The 19,018-nt window shown below is 37.6% G+C and overlaps 1 protein-coding gene and 1 long non-coding RNA gene across 2 annotated transcripts in view; both read right to left on the bottom strand.

Moving 5' to 3' along the window:
• Positions 1-19,018, bottom strand: part of LOC145961764 (uncharacterized) — an 86,367-nt gene that overhangs the window by 40,676 nt on the left and 26,673 nt on the right. The gene's annotated exons all lie outside the window — the stretch shown is intronic.
• Positions 11,367-13,119, bottom strand: LOC145961697 (uncharacterized). Its single transcript, XM_083082140.1, has 4 exons — positions 12,921-13,119; positions 12,630-12,830; positions 11,970-12,125; positions 11,367-11,668 (listed from the first exon to the last, which is right to left on the bottom strand). Exons 1-4 carry the CDS (start codon positions 13,117-13,119, stop codon positions 11,367-11,369), a joined length of 858 nt encoding a protein of 285 aa, XP_082938266.1.

Here is a 19,018-nt window from a genome sequence, read left to right on the forward strand (position 1 = left end):
TCCTCATCGGCAGATATAAATACCGTATCTCCTTCGGATACAACCGTCTCGTTTAACCTGCTGCGTGAACGACGAGTTTTCGGAGTGGAAGTAACAGCTGCTAATTCGCTGCTTTTAATACGACGAGCTATTTTGCCTACGTCTAAAAAACTACGATTTCCTATGAGACTGGAAGGTGTGTTTATGTCCTGCAGTAATCGCGCAAACTGAACTCTTCCGATTGCTTTTACTGTTTTTCTCTCGCGTATCGCGTCATTTATGAAATCGCTAATATTCGAACCCGTTACAACCGCACCGTTTATAGTCACGAGTCCTTGTCTATCCCAACCGATCTTTGACGGAGCATCGAGTAAATATTTCAATAGCGTGTGAGCTTTGTAGCGATAAGTTTTCGGCACACTTTCGATTATATTTTTAATCATTTCCGCCGATTGATCGTGTTTTTTTCCGAAACTATTAGCGTCACCTCCTCCTCCATCTCCAATGCTACTAATTAAAGTACGCGTAAATTCTTCGGTATCGTCATCTTCCAAGTACATGTCCTCGTCTTGCTCAGTTTTATCATCGGCGTCGCCGTTTAAAGCTCCACGCGAATCTTTGCGAAAACGCTTTTTTGCATCCCGAACAAAGTAAAGATAACGTTGAAGTACTTCTTTATACATTTTCCATCTTTCACCCTCGTCGGCGGGAGTCGAGAGATTGAGAATACGACACATCTCCGCATCGAGTCGCGATAAAGGGGTTCCCGGTGTCCGTACAGATTTATTATTATCATTTTCCGTATTATTAACATTTTCCGACTGTTGATTTTGCTGCTGCTGCTGCTGCATTCGATGCATTTTTTCGAGATTTTCCGTAGAAATTAAAACCATTTTTTTAGCCTTTTCCATTTTTAATACTTTTCCAAATATTATTATTTTTCCTCACAAAGAATATAAAGAATTGTATTTCTTTTCACTCGCCGATAATCCGTGAAAATAAAGCTCCGAGTATAGGACCGATAATATAGGGTAAAAATCCTCCGCGTTGTACCAATAGTTTTCTTTTAGTCTTCAAATTACCCCGCTTTGCCGCGATGCGCCGTAAAGTCGTTTTATGCTTGGACAAGCGCTATTTTTCGCTAGATTCGAGCGGTACGTTACCTTCGAGCGTATTGAAAATACAATCCTGAATACACTTTACAAATTTATTGTCGGCATCGCGTAAGAACGCCGCTCTTTGATTTTTTTTCAAATAGCATAGAGTTTTTAAGAGACACAGGTTCCTCTCTCCGATGCAACGTTTTGCAGTCTTTATTGCGCTATTCGGTAAATTCCTCGCTGCCGCTGTCGATGATGTTTTGTTAGGGTCTGCTTTTTTCACCATTGCGCCGTAATCGTGCAACTACAACTCGCGGGTGCGAATACCGTTCTTTTATACGCTTCCGCTCCTAATGACTGATTTACGCGGTATGTAGACGTAATGTAGAGTATCCTCCGGAAAGATACACGTGCGAAATCGGTATTCGTCTGGAGTCGATTGTTTCAAATCGAGCAATAAATATCCATGCGGCTTCGAGGTAACGTCGTAGTACGCTTCTTCCATAAATTTTGGATCGTCGGGATATACCTGGCGTGCTAAATGACGAATTTGCGCGCGATCGCGCGGATTTTTGAAAATTACTATATAATTCGTGTTGAGATATATGTCGCGCTGCCCACGTCCCTGATGGAAAAGATTTTGCGAAATGAGTATAACGCTGAGATTCTTATGATGACTTCCTTTGGTAAATAGATCCACGATAGCGTCGCACGAAGATGATTCCCTCATAAGATCGTCGATTATCACCAATTTCGGAGAAAGCGGATCGTTGGAATAATCCTCCGGGCGCGGTAACCCTTCGTGAAATTCGATTATATTTTTCCTCGATTTTACTAAAGCATTATCGCTATATTTGCTCTCACTTTTCTTCTCTCTCGCCCGTGTCGCAATGTAAGCACTGATACGCATCTTGCCACTCGGCGTAATAAAATAAAATTCTCTCGAATCGGACATTGGACATGCGGGATAAATGTCGAAGAAATGTTTTCACGAAAATTGTTTTCCCGCATCCCGTAGGACCGCAGACGATCGACGTCCAAGGATGTTTCCAGCGCACGTCCATTACACAAAGTAATCGATTTCGTGTTTAGGAACAATCTCATAAATAAAAAAGTAAACGATGATATTTAACAACAATAACCTAAGTAAAAAATGTGCATGCTCCTCGAATATTATTTGCAGGAATGTAAGAAGAAAATAAGCTTATTCACGGGGGCCCCATCCGCGGCGACCGCGTGCTCGCGCTAGCGTTCTCTGTTACGCGTGCTAGCGGAAAGCACCGCTGATTAGCCGATACACGGCGCGCGCGACCGCGAGTAAACGTATTCGCGCGAGGGTAGGCTCGCATCGGCGACTTTCGCGAGCACCAACGCTAACGAGCTCATAATTGATTATCCATATACGCTTACAGTATAAAAATAAAATGCTTAAATTCTGGAAAATATATTTTAAATCGATGTATCGTCTAAATTACAAAATACCTGTATATACACGTTACAAAATATCTGTATATACACGTATTTTATGAGTCAGCCGATAGCTCTCTCAGGCAAATATCATCCCTCGTGATATAATAATAATGTCTAGAGATTCTTAAAAGCCTAAACAGTCTAAACGTTAAAAAACTAGAGACATCCAATAAAATAATCTCATCTTAAGATAACCGTGAATGGTTTTCATTTTAAAATAGACCCGTTATATTTGCAATAGTGATTAAAAAAACAATTCTCTTTCTAAATAATTTAGGAAGATATGGAAAATATTCTTACCTTGAATCTACCCTAGTGAGACCCTCATCCTAAATCCACCTATTTTTTTTTCTCATGCCGAAACAGCATATATACCGTATCGACTAAGAAATCTGATAAGATTTCACATTTTTTAAATTGAACATTCGGATATACCCCCGCACGTAATATCTATCATTTAGATTTACAAGCTTCTTTCTAATTATTTTAGAAGGTTAAGAAAAATATTTTCATGATGAAAAAATCTTCCCTAATAAAACATCGTTAAATATTTTTCCCGTGGTGAATCACCGAGATATAGCTTAGAGAAAATTTTTAGAAGTTTCTAGAAACGTTTATAGAAGTTTCTCGGTATATTTTCTATGATTATTGTGTAAAATATTTTGTTTGAACACGCATTTATGCTCACTTCTGCGCATATTATTTTCCCCACTCTTTTTTAGATTTCTTTTGAGGGGGAGAAGCAGTAATATAAGCGCGAGGACAAACCGCGTATTCATTCGAATTCCGTCGTTAACAGAAGTTAAGCCTCGAGCGAAGAAGAAAATTCTACGTAAATACGCTATCGTTGTTGTGACTACTTTTTACATAGTACACTCGAAAGTTAATAGTAATGGCTGGAACGACGGAAATAGCCAGTTTTGTGAAATCCGCGCACGTTTGCGATATTAAGGAGCCGGGAAATGGAGACAATAAAATCGGTAACGGTTTAAGAAACCGACATTTGTTGCTATCAACAACATACGGACTTAATTCATCCTTCACTAAGAAAATACAAGTGGGATTGCAATCGACGAAGGAAGACTGCTTCGTTCCAATTGTTAAATTAACGAGCAATAATGCCGATAGGATTTGTCTCGACTCCGACACGTGGCAGCAATTTCAAGTCTGCATGGATCATATGAGGCAGTATTTGAACGAGGATCAAAAAAGAACGGGGGTATTAAATCCGATTATTATTAACAATATCACCAGCAACTTTACCAGCGCTTATGGCGCGAGGGCTATTCTAGTGACATACAAGGAAACCACCGAATATTCCGCGACTAATGGCGAGACGGAAGAACAACCTCCGTTGAAGAAACGAAAAACTTATAACACCGCTATCGTGATGCAGAAAGTTACTTTCCTCGGCTTGGAAAATATTATAAAATGCGTAGATACGCATTTGTCGCAATTAATTAATATCGTTGATACTGTCAATACATGTGCTAACTATATAATAAACGAAATAGAATTAAAACTTCCCTCATCGTACATAGATTGTGAAATTATAAAACTCACAATTAAAGGAAATTATGAAGAAATCGAACAAAGTGTCCGAACTCAAATTAATAATTTAACATTTTTAGATGTATATTTCAGCATTGTATTTGTAGAGATACTTTCGCTTAAATTTAATGAAATTTCTCGTACGATTTTACAGAAACGAAAATTTTATGAAAACCAATAAATATACGTCGATAAAATGTAATAATAAATATCAAGTTTTTCTTAAAAAAAACTCACAGAGTACTTTTTTTACTACGTTTTCAATATATCTCCCAATATCTCCTTCTGTCCTTTACTGCGAACACGCAGCAACACGTCGTGTATTATTATTATTATTATTATTATTAGCATTAAACGAGTATTTTTTCTTATAAAGAAACAAATGATTTTAAAAATTTATTCTACTCGTGTAATAGCTATGGTCAACGCATAATAAAAATCTTTGACAAATAAAATAATTACAAATTTTTTTTATTACGCTTAGTTTTTAAGAAATCATATACGTATACCAATACTTAATTAGGGTAATTAGAAAAATGCTTGGCGTTAGTTGCTTTTTCGAAAAACAAAATAAGAAATCAAAAATAGATTATTCGTGCTACAATGAAAAATATAATTACAATACGGTATGACTACAAGAAATTTCAAACTTCTACATTTTTTTTCGAAGTTCTCCGAGCGGCGATAAAGATTTGTTTGGTTTTCCTTTTTCGAGTGGGGAACAAAATATATAAAATGGACAACCTTTAACCGAATATAGGCATTTTCGAGATTTTCTTCGCCCGAGGAAACTTGTACGATTTTCGCTCGCGTGTTATTCCTTTGAGGAAAAAGAAATGGCGTGTAATAAAAATTTGATATCAAGTTGTGTAAAATTGGCTGCGAATTTATCTCCAAAGATAAATTTCGCGAGCTATATTTCCAATTTAGCGGAAACAAGTGAACATAATTATAGTGTATTTACGAGTTTCGCGTGTGCCTACTCCGATACAATGCTTGCAATTTTATATAAATTGGGGCATTTCGGCGGCGACGCGAAATTGCTAAATATTGTCGGCGAAATAATTAGTGCACGAAGAGCCTTCAGAGAAGACGAGAAATACGAAGAAGAAGATGTAGGTGGACATGTAACCTACCTACTCCAAAACTACAGCAGGATCCGGTCGACGGGTAATTATTTTACTTATTTTATTTATTTTTACTTTCGATGAAAAAATACGAAAAATCGCGATTATAAAGTTAAATATTTAATTACTAATTAATCGCAGGAAACAATAATCCCGCGAGAACAGCGTCGGTGCGACCTTTGCGTAGACGCCGCGCTGAGGAAGAACCCGAGGCAGGTCCTTCACGTAAGTTTGCACGTAATAAAAACGAGTGCTAATTTTTCTCAGATAAATTGTTCGGTAGTAATAAAAATAATAATTAATACTAATAAAAAATATTCTACATTTCAGGAAGACCGCGATTACTCGAGGAAAATCCGGCGATTCCCGTTGTCGTTCTTGACGATGACGACGACGGCGAGGAAAACATGAACGATGACGCTACCGACATCGCATACGCAGTCAGCAGCCCCGATAGCAAAGTGTTCTCACCAGGTAAGATGATGTTGATGTAAAATATATACTAAAACGAAAATCCGAATATAAAAGTATTTTTAAAACTTTTTTTAAATTTTGTTTCTATAATATTAAATATTCAAATCTTAAAATATTATTAGAATTTCCGCGAGAGATGGAGGAGGAGCGCGAGAGAGTGGAGATTAATGAAGAAGAGACAGAGGAGACCGAGGAAGCAGAAGAAGTGCAGGAAGAGGAAGAAGTGATAGTGGTAGAAGAAGAAGAAGAAGAAGAAGAGACAGAGAGAGAGGAAGAAGAGGGGTATGAAGAAGAAGAGGAAAATGTATACGCTCCCTCCAGAGAAGGTAACTTTATTAATTTATTTCTCGGTATATTTTTATGCTCGAATTTAATCTAACAAATTCTTAATTTTTCTTTAGAAACTCGTCGCAGGGGGTTAGCTATTCCCCGGAATATTAGTAACGAAATAAAAAACAACGAATATTGCTAAAAAGGTGAGTTATTTCGTTGTATTAACATTCATAGTACGGATTACATTCGAGTATAAAAATATTAAAATAATAAAAATAATAAAAATAGTATTTTATAATTTATACGGTTTTTTATTTTTAACAGTGCAATACGGAGGTGGTGTTGACGGCGAACAAAATTCAGCGCTCTCCCGCAGCAATGAGGAAGAAGAAGAAGAAGCGGTGGAGGAGGAGACTGAGGGCGAGGTAGCCGAGTTATTCCGCTCGGAAAATATTTCATCCGAGACTGAGAAGGGTGAAGAGGACGAGGAGGAAGAGGAGCATGAGTACCAGCAGCAACAACAACATCAACAACAGCAACAACAACAGCAGCAACAACTTCACCATCAGGTCGGAAATAATAATTTTAATTTTGTATATTTAATATCGGAAAATGCGCGACAATTTAGAAGATTCCGGGTAATCGGTAGAGAAGCGAGTTTTACGATACGACCGTTGACTGAAGGCGTCGATATATATCACTCGTTAGAAAACGCGTTTCGCGAAATTCACGCGTATGCGTTAAATTCATGCGAACCGGGCGATTACGTAGGATTATCGTTTGATTTGCCGAATTTATCGCGTGGTCCTGCGGGGATATCTTTTCGTCCGGCTCGCGATTTGAGTTATGAGGATATTTGGAGACTCGTGAGTTCGTTAGCACAGAGCGCCGGTGGTCTCGATATCGCTGACCAATTTAACATTCGGGTTTATAATGTCTCGATGCCTTCAGGTCGCGGTCGCGTCGCGTTAACACGCGGGGATGTCGCGAAACGTTCGATAGTCGAAATTAATAATTCGGATAACCTGTGCTTCCCACGAGCCTTCATAGTATCTCAAACTTATAGCGAGCGCGGTAATATCCGTACAGGCGAGCTGCATGAGAAATGGAACGCAATAAGATATCCGCATTCTTCGTTACAACGCGAATGTGCATTGCAATTAACGAAAAATGCCGGTGTCGTAATACCGGAAGAGGGTTGTGGAATTCGCGAAATCGAACGTTTCCAATGTTATTTCGCCGCAGACAATATCGGGATTGTTGTGTATAATTTTAATACTTTCGGTCGTGGCGAAAAACCGTTGTATAACGGAACCGAAATACTCACTTCTCTCGGACGCGAGTCCTCGCGGCGATTAAATATCGCGTATTGCGAGGATTCGCAACATTATAATCCTATTTTAAATTTAAAAGCCGCCGCTGGTACTCGCGATTATTGTGTAGCGTGTAATGTAGGCTTTCGAAATGATAGGCCTAATAGTCACCGGTGTTTAAATAAATGTCCGCGATGTTTATCCGTACCGCCGTGCGATTCCACTTACACCGAAATAAAATGCGACGCGTGCAATCGGTTATTTTACGGTGCAGGGTGTTTCCAGCGTCATCGTAGCGACAAATCGTACGACGGTAGAACATGCGCTAATGTTTGTAGCATCGTGCGATTTTGCGACAGTTGCGGTCGTATCGTTAAATCGAATTTAAAACGCGAATGCGGCGTTTCTTATTGCAAATTATGCCGTTCACAACAACCGCGCAATCATATGTGTTATATGCAACCTCTTCGACAACGTGTCGATATTTCCTCTGCCGGGCCATCTTCATCAGCGATGGTACCGGATGAGGTAGATATATCTAGCACGAGAGAAGAAGAAGCACGGAACATATGTGATAACGCGGAAAAGAACGAACGTGCATATGAACGCGGAAAGGGACGTATGGCTTTCGTATTTTACGATTTCGAAACACGGCAGGACGAGACGGTCGAAGGAACGGGAAATATAAAAAAAACATATTCCGACGCCATGCATCGCGCAACAGATTTGCAAAGCATGCGTGGGGGAAAATAACATGTCCGTGTGGTGTCGTTGGTGCGGAGTGCGAGAGTTCGTATTTCAACGCGATCCGGTTAAACAGTTTGTAGATTTTGTTACGCGTCCGGTAAAATATTTTAAACACATAATTTGTATAGCGCATAATGCGAAAGCGTTCGACGCGCAATTTATTTTGAAATATATCGTTGAAAATTGTAGGGATATTGAACCGAAAGTAATTTTAAACGGCACAAAAATTATTCTTTTAACCGCGAGACATACAAAATTCATCGATAGCGTTAATTATATGCCGATGCGCTTATCCGAATTACCTAAGGCTTTCGCGCTAAAGGATACTGAGGATAAGGGCATTTTTCCGCATTTATTTACCGGACCGGTACCCGATGTACAATATTATTCTCCGGATAACATGAAATCGCAAGAGCGCGAACGCTTTCTCACATGGCATACCGAAATGAGGGAAAAAAATACCGTGTTCGACTTCCAACGCGAGATAGTGCGCTATTGTCGTAACGATGTTGATATTCTTCGACGAGCGTGCGTAGCGTTTAGAAAAATTTTCCTAGATCGCGGAAATGTATGCCCGTTCGAGGAATGTACAACTATTGCTTCGACCTGCATGACGGTTTTCCGGAAAAACTTTTTGCAAGCCGATACGATAGGCATTATTCCTACGGGGGGATACAGATGCGCGAGCAATCATTCACGTAAAGCCTTACAATAGCTGATATGGATGGAGCGCGAACTCGATCGTCGTATAAATCACGCGGGGCGTCCGCGGGAATATCGCACGATCGAGGGTACGCTCGTCGATGGTTATTTCGAAACGTCTGTTGCGGGAAGGACGCAGCGTCACGTGTTGCAATTTCACGGTTGCTTTTGGCACGGATGTCCAACTTGTTTCCCTGTAAATCGCGATAAAGCGCTTTCGTCGGGGGAGTATCGCGGAGATACATTAAATTCGCGATATGAACGAACTCTCGCAATTTCATGGCGCCTTCGTCAGCGGGGATACATAGTGTCGGAAAAGTGGGAGTGCGCCTTCGACCAAGAAATGCGCGACAATCGCGTAATGTATGATTTTCTCGCGAAGCATCCGATGGTAGAAATACCACCGCTCGATCCTCGCGATGCGTTTTTCGGTGGGCGTACGGGAAATATCGCAACTCAATACGAAGTCACAGGTACGGAGAAAATACGCTACATCGACGTATGCTCTTTATACCCGTTTGTATTGAAGACGGGCGCTTTTCCGATCGGTCATCCGGAAATTTACATCGGCGATGAATGTAGCGCGTTAGTCGGAAGGTCACCGAATTATAATTTCGACTCGCTCGAAGGCCTCATACGCTGTAGAGTACTCCCTCCTCGTGATTTATTTCACCCCGTACTTCCGCATCGCGTACGAGGAAAATTACTCTTCGCGTTATGTCGTAGTTGCTGCGAAACATTTTCTCAGACACCGTGCACTCATAATGATAGCGAGCGTGAATTCGAGGGTACCTGGGTAACCTGCGAATTACGCAAGGCCGTCGAGAAAGGTTATCTCGTAACGTTGGTAAGCGAAATTTGGCAATATAAAGTTAGCCAATACGATCGTACGTCGCGGCAAGGTGGATTGTTCGCCGAATATATTAATACGTTTTTGCAGCTTAAACAGGAAGCCAGTGGTTGGCCGAGCGAATGCGAGGAAAACGACGATGAGGCAAAAGAGCGTTACTTGAGGGAATATGAAAAAACCGAGGGTATCGCTCTCGATAAGCGAAACATCGCGCGGAATCCCGGTTTACGCTCGGTTGCGAAACTGTGCTTAAATTCATTCTGGGGAAAATTCGGCCAACGATCCAATTTGCCGACTACTGAAATCGTAAAAACACAACAACGTTTCGCGACATTATTAACGAGCGCCGAATACGAGATAACCGACATATTACCTGTGAATGACGGTAATGTATGTTTCGTGGCGACTGCGTTCCCTCGCCGATAACAAACGTCGTCATAGCAGCATATACGACTGCACTAGCGCGTTTAAAATTGTACGAGTACCTAGAACGTTTAGATCGTCGTGTATTATATTACGATACGGATTCGTGTATTTTTATAAGCACCGATGATTCGAACGAATACGTGCCGCCTACGAGAAATTTTCTAGGCGACATGACGGATGAACTCGAAAGCTACGGTCGTGGTAGCTATATCGAGGCGTTCGTGTCCGGGGGCTCGAAATTTTACGCGTACATCGTGCGAACACCGGAGGGTAATACTCACGAAACTTATAAAGTTAAGGGTATTACTCTCAATTACGAGAACTCGCGACGAATTAATTTTAATGCTATAAAAAAGCTACTATTAGCGAGAGAAAAAGACACACAAGAAAACGAAGAAGAAGAAAATAACGAAACTTCGATAAATCTACGCTTTAATGCGATTCGACGTACGGCGTTTCATGAAATTGTTACGCGAAGTAAAACAAAAATATGTGCGCCGGTATTAGTAAAGCGTAGATTTATCGATAACAGATATTCGCTACCATACGGATATGCGGCGGTATAACAATATTCTTATTTCTTGGGTGACTTTTTCTTTTTTAAATAAAAGTCGCGCATTTTCCGATTTTATTTTAAAAAATAGAATTATAAATATTGTAAGTAGCATAAGAAAAAATGTAAAATTTATAACAATATAAATATAATTCTTCTTTGTATATATTTCTGTATATTAATAATAAGCAAAAATTGTATAAAAAATGCCTGGTTTTGAAAAATATTAATAAATGTGAAAATTTTTTGTCTTAATTCATGTTTAATACTTTTAGCTTTTCCCTTCTTCCTTTATAACGCCCCACCTCGCGTTCAATCATCTGCATGTTCATCATCTTTTTACCTCTGTAGTGCAATGTAGTCTAATTATAATTATTGTCTCGTGCTGAGACTTTGTCTTTTCCAATAAAGCGCGTCATGAACCGTTCGAGCGGAGGGGCTTGTTTCGATATTCCATAGCGGGCCCCGAGACGGAGTGGGGAGGTAAGGATTGTTTCCTCGAGACATATACCGCCGGCTACCCTCCGAAAGTCGGTAGGTGGGGGGGGGGTTCGTTCTGCCAAGACGTAGCGAGACTAGGGCTAGGTAACGGGAATTTGACTCGGAACCCTATACTGGTGGGTCAGAGCTGGAGTGGGAGGAGGTTTGCTTCTTCGAGTCTAGTACCGTGGAGGTAGGGAAATAAAAATTTGATAAATCGGCGACATAGACGGCGTCGACCAATCACAGCTCTGGGCCACTATGGTGCGAGCCAATCAAACTCTGGGCCACTATGGTGCAAGCCAATCAAATTCTGGGCCACTATGGTGCAAGCCAATCAAAATCGAGACTTCGGGAAGCGGGGTATTGTTTCCACCAATCAGAACGCCTCCCTCCTTCACCTGGCCACGCCCACGGCGCCAGGGGCTGAGTGGTGAGGGTTTGTTTTGACGCACCATAGTGGCCCATATCTACTGAAGCTTCTTCCTCCACTTGATGAGTCACCTTATTATTCGTAAGAATACGATTGACAGACGTGGTTAATTCTTGCAAAGAATCCGTATATTGCCACATGCTGGCTTTAAGTATATTTTGTTGTCGAATGATTTCTTTAAAATATTTTTCTGAAAAAAAAGAGTTTAATATATTTATCAATCAATTGTCGAACATGTAATTATGATAATAAATTCATTATTTTATAAAAAGATAGTAATAAGTTTATCAAAAATAACTACATTAAATATATATGTTACTTACAATCGCCGAATTTACCTATTACTTGATTTTTTTAATCACGACGCGATATGAGTAAACTTAAAGCTCCACAATGCGTTCTGGATATTTATTTCGGCCACAACGCGTTGTTCTCCAACGTTCAGTGGTCAAAATAAATACCCAGAATGCGTTGTGGACATTTAAGCTTACCCACATTGCGTTGATAAAAAAATTCGGGCAATGGACAAATTCGGCGATTGCAAATAACATAGATACCACAATTGTGTTTTATATGTTGGAGACAACATTTACATTCTGTCAATGGTTCTGTGAATAGTTGATCATTATCATTCAAGGATTCGTTATCTACAAAATTTACAAAAAATACATTTAAGCTTTTACATTTTGTAAAAAGTGATTAATAGTTGTGATTAATAATTTTATATTATGAAAAACAATTTACCAATCGATTGTGATAGTTCATTTGTGATAGTTCATTTGTTTCTCATTTCGTAATTTATCTAAACTATTAGTAGCTTCACTCTTTTTTTTGGGTTTTGTTTTTATAGAAGTACTGGTGTCTGGAAGAAAAAACGATAAAAGACCAAATGATTAAATGTGTTTTTTAAATTAATAAAATGTTCGCTACTGTTTCATTTTATCCGTAAAAATTTACCTTTTTTAGAAAGAATAACTAACTATATTTAACTAAATTATTATTTATTATTTATAATACAAGCTTAATTTCATACTTTTATTTTAAAAAGTAAAAAAGCATAGCGCCAGATACTACCATGCCTCTTGATTTATAAGATGGCTAATTTTCATCAAAATTTCTATAATGTAACAAATAAATAAATGCATACGAACCATTTGTTAAACGTGGAAAAGTCGGCAATTTTGTCGGCAAATTATTATTGTCATTTGATGATAATAAACTGTCCTCCTCAAATGAGGAGCCGTATGTTTTTTTTGTCATTACCCTTTTTTTATTTTCGAGTGATCTATCAGAATTTATGTCGGACGAATTTTCTGCCTTACGGCATTTTTCTTGTGCTATGGAATAATTGGCTAGAACAAAATAAGTATAACGTTACGACAATGCAATAAATAGATTTTTGTCAATTGATACAATCAAAACACAATAAGTAATGTATTTACCGAAAGTTCCATTTCGTACAAGCCGGATGGGATATGAGGGCCAAGAATCATTAGGTGCGTCATGATTTTTTATTGTAGATATCATTTTGTCAGATGTAAGCGACGGCCAATAACACTTGTTATTTTGTATCCAATTCGTTGGAACTACTTCCACAGTATTTTCATCTGTAAAGATGACAATTGTCCATGCTTTCGCCATTTTTTCCTGCAAATTATTAACAATTTGTGTGTACGCAACTTCAAATTAATAATTCCAAATGTTATAAATATTCGAAATCAAGCCGTTAACAAATAGAGGGGGGACTCGATTTTTTGTCTTTTTGTAAAGTTTATTTAACTGTCAGATATATATTCTCAAAACAATTATTTTTGAATATTATAATAATATTCTTTGGAACATTATTCATCATTTTTTAAAATACTAAGAAGTGCATAAATTTAAAATTAAAAAAAGAATGATTTATTTCTATTTTTATTAATTGTAATTATAAAATATAATCTTAATAAATATAATCTGAAATAATTTTAATTGTAAAATATAAAAATAAATTGTAAAGTGACATTTAAATAATTCTAAATTAAAATTTTTTAATATATAAAAGTAAAATTCTTAAAATCTATAAAATTTGATTAGATCGAATGAAGCAAGGGAAAAATAACAAATTTATCTTTAAAATTTAATCTTATACATTTATGCGATATTTCATTTATATTCCAACTTTGAAGATCGTTAACAACGTTTTCTACTAAATATATACCCAAATCAGAAGACTTACATGGTTCATTATAAAAATCTTTATTTGATTTATATTTATTTCCAATAATCACTGTATTTTTATAGTTACTAGCAAAATTTTTAATTAAAACAATGTCACCATTATTTAAACTGCAACAATTATCTCGGTTTTTTATTTTTACAGTAAAATTAGGAAACACTATTGTTTCCCACTGACTAGTATACAAAAATTGATCTAAAGGACCGTTATCATGTTTATTTAATAATTTAAGTTTCGAATTGAGATTATTTTCTTCACTTAATTCCACAAAATTTTCTTCATATATACGATTAATTATTTGTTGCAATGGTTTATCCTTTTTTCTAATGTATCCTTTTATCTTTTGCTTAAAATTTTCAAAGGGATAGGCACTGTATTCTTGTAACATTCCAAATTTTTTTACATCATCGCATATATGTAATAAATTATGAATATTAATTGAACAATTATCTTTGCCATACAAAATTATATAAGTTTTTATGAAATAATTAAAAAGAGAATTAGCGTAATCTAAATATCTAACATGATAAGGCTGAGATGATAAAATAATGACAGCTACATTTAAAGACATAAAATTAAGATAATTATCACGATTAAGTATAGATTTTAAAACAACAGGACCTGTGTATAATAAAAATTGTCTGAATTCTGTAGCTTTCCATCTTCTACTTTCTTCTAATGATCTTGGTTTACGATTAAATTCTAACGGAATATTTTTAATTTGATTTATTAATAAATGAGAAATTTGTGCAATTTGTGCATAAGACAATTTTATTGATGGTTTACCAGTGCACCACATGCTCACTAAAGTTTTTGTAACGCCCAAATCAATTAAGTGCATCGGCTCTACAGGAAAATCACTAATCATATCTAAATTTTTGATTAATTGAAGATCTGAAGTTTTTGAATTTATGTGGTGTTTTTCTTGAGATTTAGATCTAAAATCGGAATCGGTTCTATCGCGGAATTTATTTAAATTCAAGAAATAAACTCTACCGTTAATATAATCCTCTTCTATAACACATTTTGTACATGAATAATAACCGGTATGACCCTTCGTAAATTTAATAAACGCCTTAGCAGGAGTATCGCAAATAAAATCTTTAATTTTTAAGGGATAATTAAATCTTTTGTTCTCTTTATTTATTATAATACCGTGCGTTGATAGATCGATTATTTCGGCAATAAAATCTTTCAAAAATAAATTTGCATCGTCTGGCTTTTTTCCCCCGTGATATATACCTACAATACCTACTATATTACGATTTTCAACTAAACTACATAGTATTGGCCACAACTGCTGATTCGAACTTTTAAAAAGTGGTAAACCATCAATATTTATGTAAACTTCTATTTGATGTAAATTTTGTAAAGATACAAATAAACATAATTTTTGAATGCAATTATTTAAACCAAAATGATAATAATGTCCTGGTTCAACAATTTTTAATGTATTTTTTCTAGGAGTTTTCATTAATACGCGAGCTTCCGAAGGTAATTCATTATGTTTAGATTTTAAAATAGCTAATAATTCGTTAAGTGCGACATGAGTAATTTTATTTTTCCAAGCCCAAGTAGCAAGTTGTGATTCTAATGAACATTTATTGGCTGTATTATTGGAATTTTCATGATCATTATTAATAGATTCGTTATTGAATAATTTGTTATTGAATAATTCGTTATTTAAAGTGCTTTCATTAATAAAATCATTATTAGATGTATCATCATCTGAACTCTCTAAACTTTCTAATATATTATTATCAAATTCAATATTATTGAAATTATTATCTAAATCAATGCAATTTAATTATTCATTAATATTCATATCATTATTTATCAAATCATTATTATTTAAATATTGAGCAAAAGCTTGATCAGATTCAACTGAATTTATCGAAGAATCTGTACTAGCTTTTGCTCGCCTGTAATATTTGGTAGAAATTTTAGGCATACTCACTTATTTTCCAAGAGTCCTAGAGGCAACGTATCAGTGTACTCTTGAAGTAGAATAATCTGTACCAGTATATGGTCTTGCGTAACCTTCACCAGTGGGTCTTGCGTAACCTTCACCTCTTCCAGAGCTATATAAAATAAAAAATGTTTTAATTTATAGATTTAAGAGAGCATTTATTCTAAAGAAGATATAAAATAAGAATGAGTAGATATTGTTACGTCCAGACCCTTGAAAGGTCGGGCCATCTGGAAGGACGCAACCTACTTACCCGGTGACACACTTTGCGGGCGTGTGTACAGATCGGGTCGAGCGCACTGTCAGGGGCCTGGCACAGGTCAGACCAGAATGGTCCCTTTAACTCTATGAGTGTCCTAGGCCGTTACACTCGTCGGTCCCTTTTCGGTAAGAGAATCGAATCTCTTTTACTCGGGACGGGACCCTGTGCGATTTCGAGATTGAGGGAATGAGAACGGGTAGCAAAATTAAATGAAGATTTTATCGTGAATTACCATTTATTCATTAATCAGTTGTTTGAGCGATATGAAATATATTTACAGGGTTACATAAAAATCTTTTTCTAAAAATACAAAATATAATTGAAAATTTTATGTGTGTTGTTTTGTATATGTGAGGGAATTTCCGCGGGTGTTACATAGGTTCGGAGGACTTCAGCCAGGAATAAAAGTGGTAAATCTAATCTTAAGTAATTAAGATCTCCCTGGCTGGAGATTATTACAAATTTGTTTCTTTTAAATTTAAAATTTCCTATCTAAACATGTATATTATAGGTGGGGAAGAAAAAAAGAGGGGGGGAGACAAAAGTCAAGGATTTTCAAATTGGATAGTGGACGGAGGGAATTTCTTCCACAGGGCTTGAATAGGAACTCCTAGTGGAAGGTGGGAGCCAGGGAGATACCAAGCAATTATAGCATCGGAAGGGGCAGTAGTTAGGTAGTGAAGGAAGTCCTCGTGGTCCACAGGACCGGGGCTACGCGGAAAGATCCTTCGGGAATGGGGAAGTCGATGAGGGGAAACTGAGATAGGAAATAACTTAGAGGGTGAGGAGGGGGAGTTCAGGAGTTTCTGGACTGTCAGGATGTTCCGACGGGGAATCGGGAGGGAAGTCGAAGTCGTGGGAATCTTCTTTAAGGTCGGGAAAATCTCTCGCGAAATCTCCCAGAGCCTCGCCGAATTCAGAAAACTTCGAGGAGGTGGAAGGGGAAGGAGGGTCTGAATCAAGGGTGATGACAAGTGGGAGGGGTACGCTCCCGGACAGGAGGTGAGGGGGAACGAGGGGGTTCAGGAGAGGAGACTGGAGAGTAGCTAGGAGGTGGGGGAGTGTCGAGTAAGTCGAGATTTCGTAAATTATTATTACTATTATTACTATTGTCGCTATTATTGCTAATATTGTTACTATTATTACTATTATTACTATTGTTGGTATTATTGCTAATATTGTTACTATTATTACTATGATTAGTAACATTATTACTATTGTTGTGTGGGGTAGATGGGGAGTCCATTAAGTTTTCTGTTTCTATACTATTATTCGGGGTTTGATCCGGAACAAGGGGTGTGGTTCTCTTGGCCAATTTCTTTTTGAGCGCCCGATTCCAACGATTCCGATGCCGCAACCGCGCTCGGCGTTTACAGTGGCCCGGCACTAATAATAATTCAACGGTGAATGAGGGTGTTTAGAATATCGTTAAGAGGTGTTGCTAACTAATTACCGTTAACTATATTACCGTTGTCATTGGGAAAAGATACTTGAAACTTAGACGGGATAGTAGCCCGTTTATGTCCTTAAATTTAAACTGTTCTTAATTGTTGATTACCGATGATGAAGTAATATAAGTGAAGGGATAGTTAAGAGAGGAGAACAAAAAAATTTGAAAGGAAATAACGTAAGTTCCAAATGGTTTTTAAAGAAAAGTTTCAAATTTAGGAGAGTTCGATCGGGAGTCAGTCTTCGGAGATTTGAGCCGGATTAGAAATCGTTCGTGAATCGCCTTGAGAAGATTCTAGATGAACAGGGAATCGTTCATGAATCGCCTTGTGGAGATTCTAGACGAACGAGAAATCGTTCGTAAATCGCCTTGAGGAGATTCTAGATGAACAGGAAATCGTTCATGAATCGCCTTGTGGAGATTCTAGACGAATAAGAAATCGTTCGTGAATCGCCTTGAGGAGATTCTAGATGAACAGGGAATCGTTCATGAATCGCCTTGTGGAGATTCTAGACGAACGAGAAATCGTTCGTGAATCGCCTTGAGGAGATTCTAGATGAACAGGGAATGATGAGGAAGATGATTAGGGAGAGGAAAGAGACAAGAAGTAATTAAACGATTATTAAATTGTCGAAATTTATTTTCTATCGATTAGAGAATATCGGTCAAGGATCATTTCTAATGACAGTTGGCTAACACGAGAGGAGGAAGAGGATAAAGTGAAATTGGACTTACTAATTATAGTGAGCGTTGAAAAGTGTTGGAAAAAATTTAATCCGGCCGGAGCTGGAAGCGCAGGTGGGTGGCTGCTGGTTGATGATGAATGGAATGCTCAGTTGGTCCAACGTGTTCACCTCACTCACTTCACTTACTTATCGAAAATTAGTGAAATTTAGCAGAGAGAGTTCGTTCACTGATGAATACTGGACGTCGGATTTAGAAAAATACTCTGTGCTGCACGGAAGAGATGTCGTAATTTCTTTAAAATGAAGTGTATATCCGCGTCTTCGGCTCGCGAGTTTTAAGGATTTTACTCCTCCTCCCTTCTGGATAGTGGGGAATCTTTTTAGGCGAATAAAATAATTTCTATTACTCCCTTCCTAAGGTCAAGGAGCTTGATTTTTAAAAGGAGAGGGGTCTCTTAAGATGGTAAGACCTCTTTAATTGGTTAAGCCCTTTGGCTCGAGACTTAGCTCCATCCAGTAGAGAGTGGGAGTGAGCTGATTATCTTATCGCTTGATGATTTGGCGATTCGGAGAACGCTCGAGGGTGGCCTGTGGAACGAGCGCACGTGCACTATCAATTTCAAGAATATTGCTGTATGTTTAGATTTTGACAATCTTCCCGAGAACCAGATCTTTATTTTAAAAATTCTTTAGATAGAGAGGCTTCGAACATAAACCCGTACCAATAGATACGGGACAGTTAGAGTTTCTCATAACAACTTTTCATCTCATAATTCACGAATTTATTTAGAGTTTCGTTAACGCTATCTCGACTGGCCATTCTCAGTGTTAGATTTGTTGTTAAAGTTTAATGGCGATACCCGCGGGTTAAGTTGCGTTCTTCTAAGCGCTATCTTTATTCCTAAGAAGAATCGCTTTGCATTCCGAATGCAAGTCGATCCTTGATTTCTTTCTT

The sequence above is a fragment of the Camponotus vicinus genome, unplaced genomic scaffold (assembly GCF_025532165.1).
Source record: "Camponotus vicinus isolate PSW18456_S1 unplaced genomic scaffold, iyCamVici1.0 SCAF_11, whole genome shotgun sequence".
Taxonomy (NCBI): Eukaryota; Metazoa; Arthropoda; class Insecta; order Hymenoptera; family Formicidae; genus Camponotus; species Camponotus vicinus.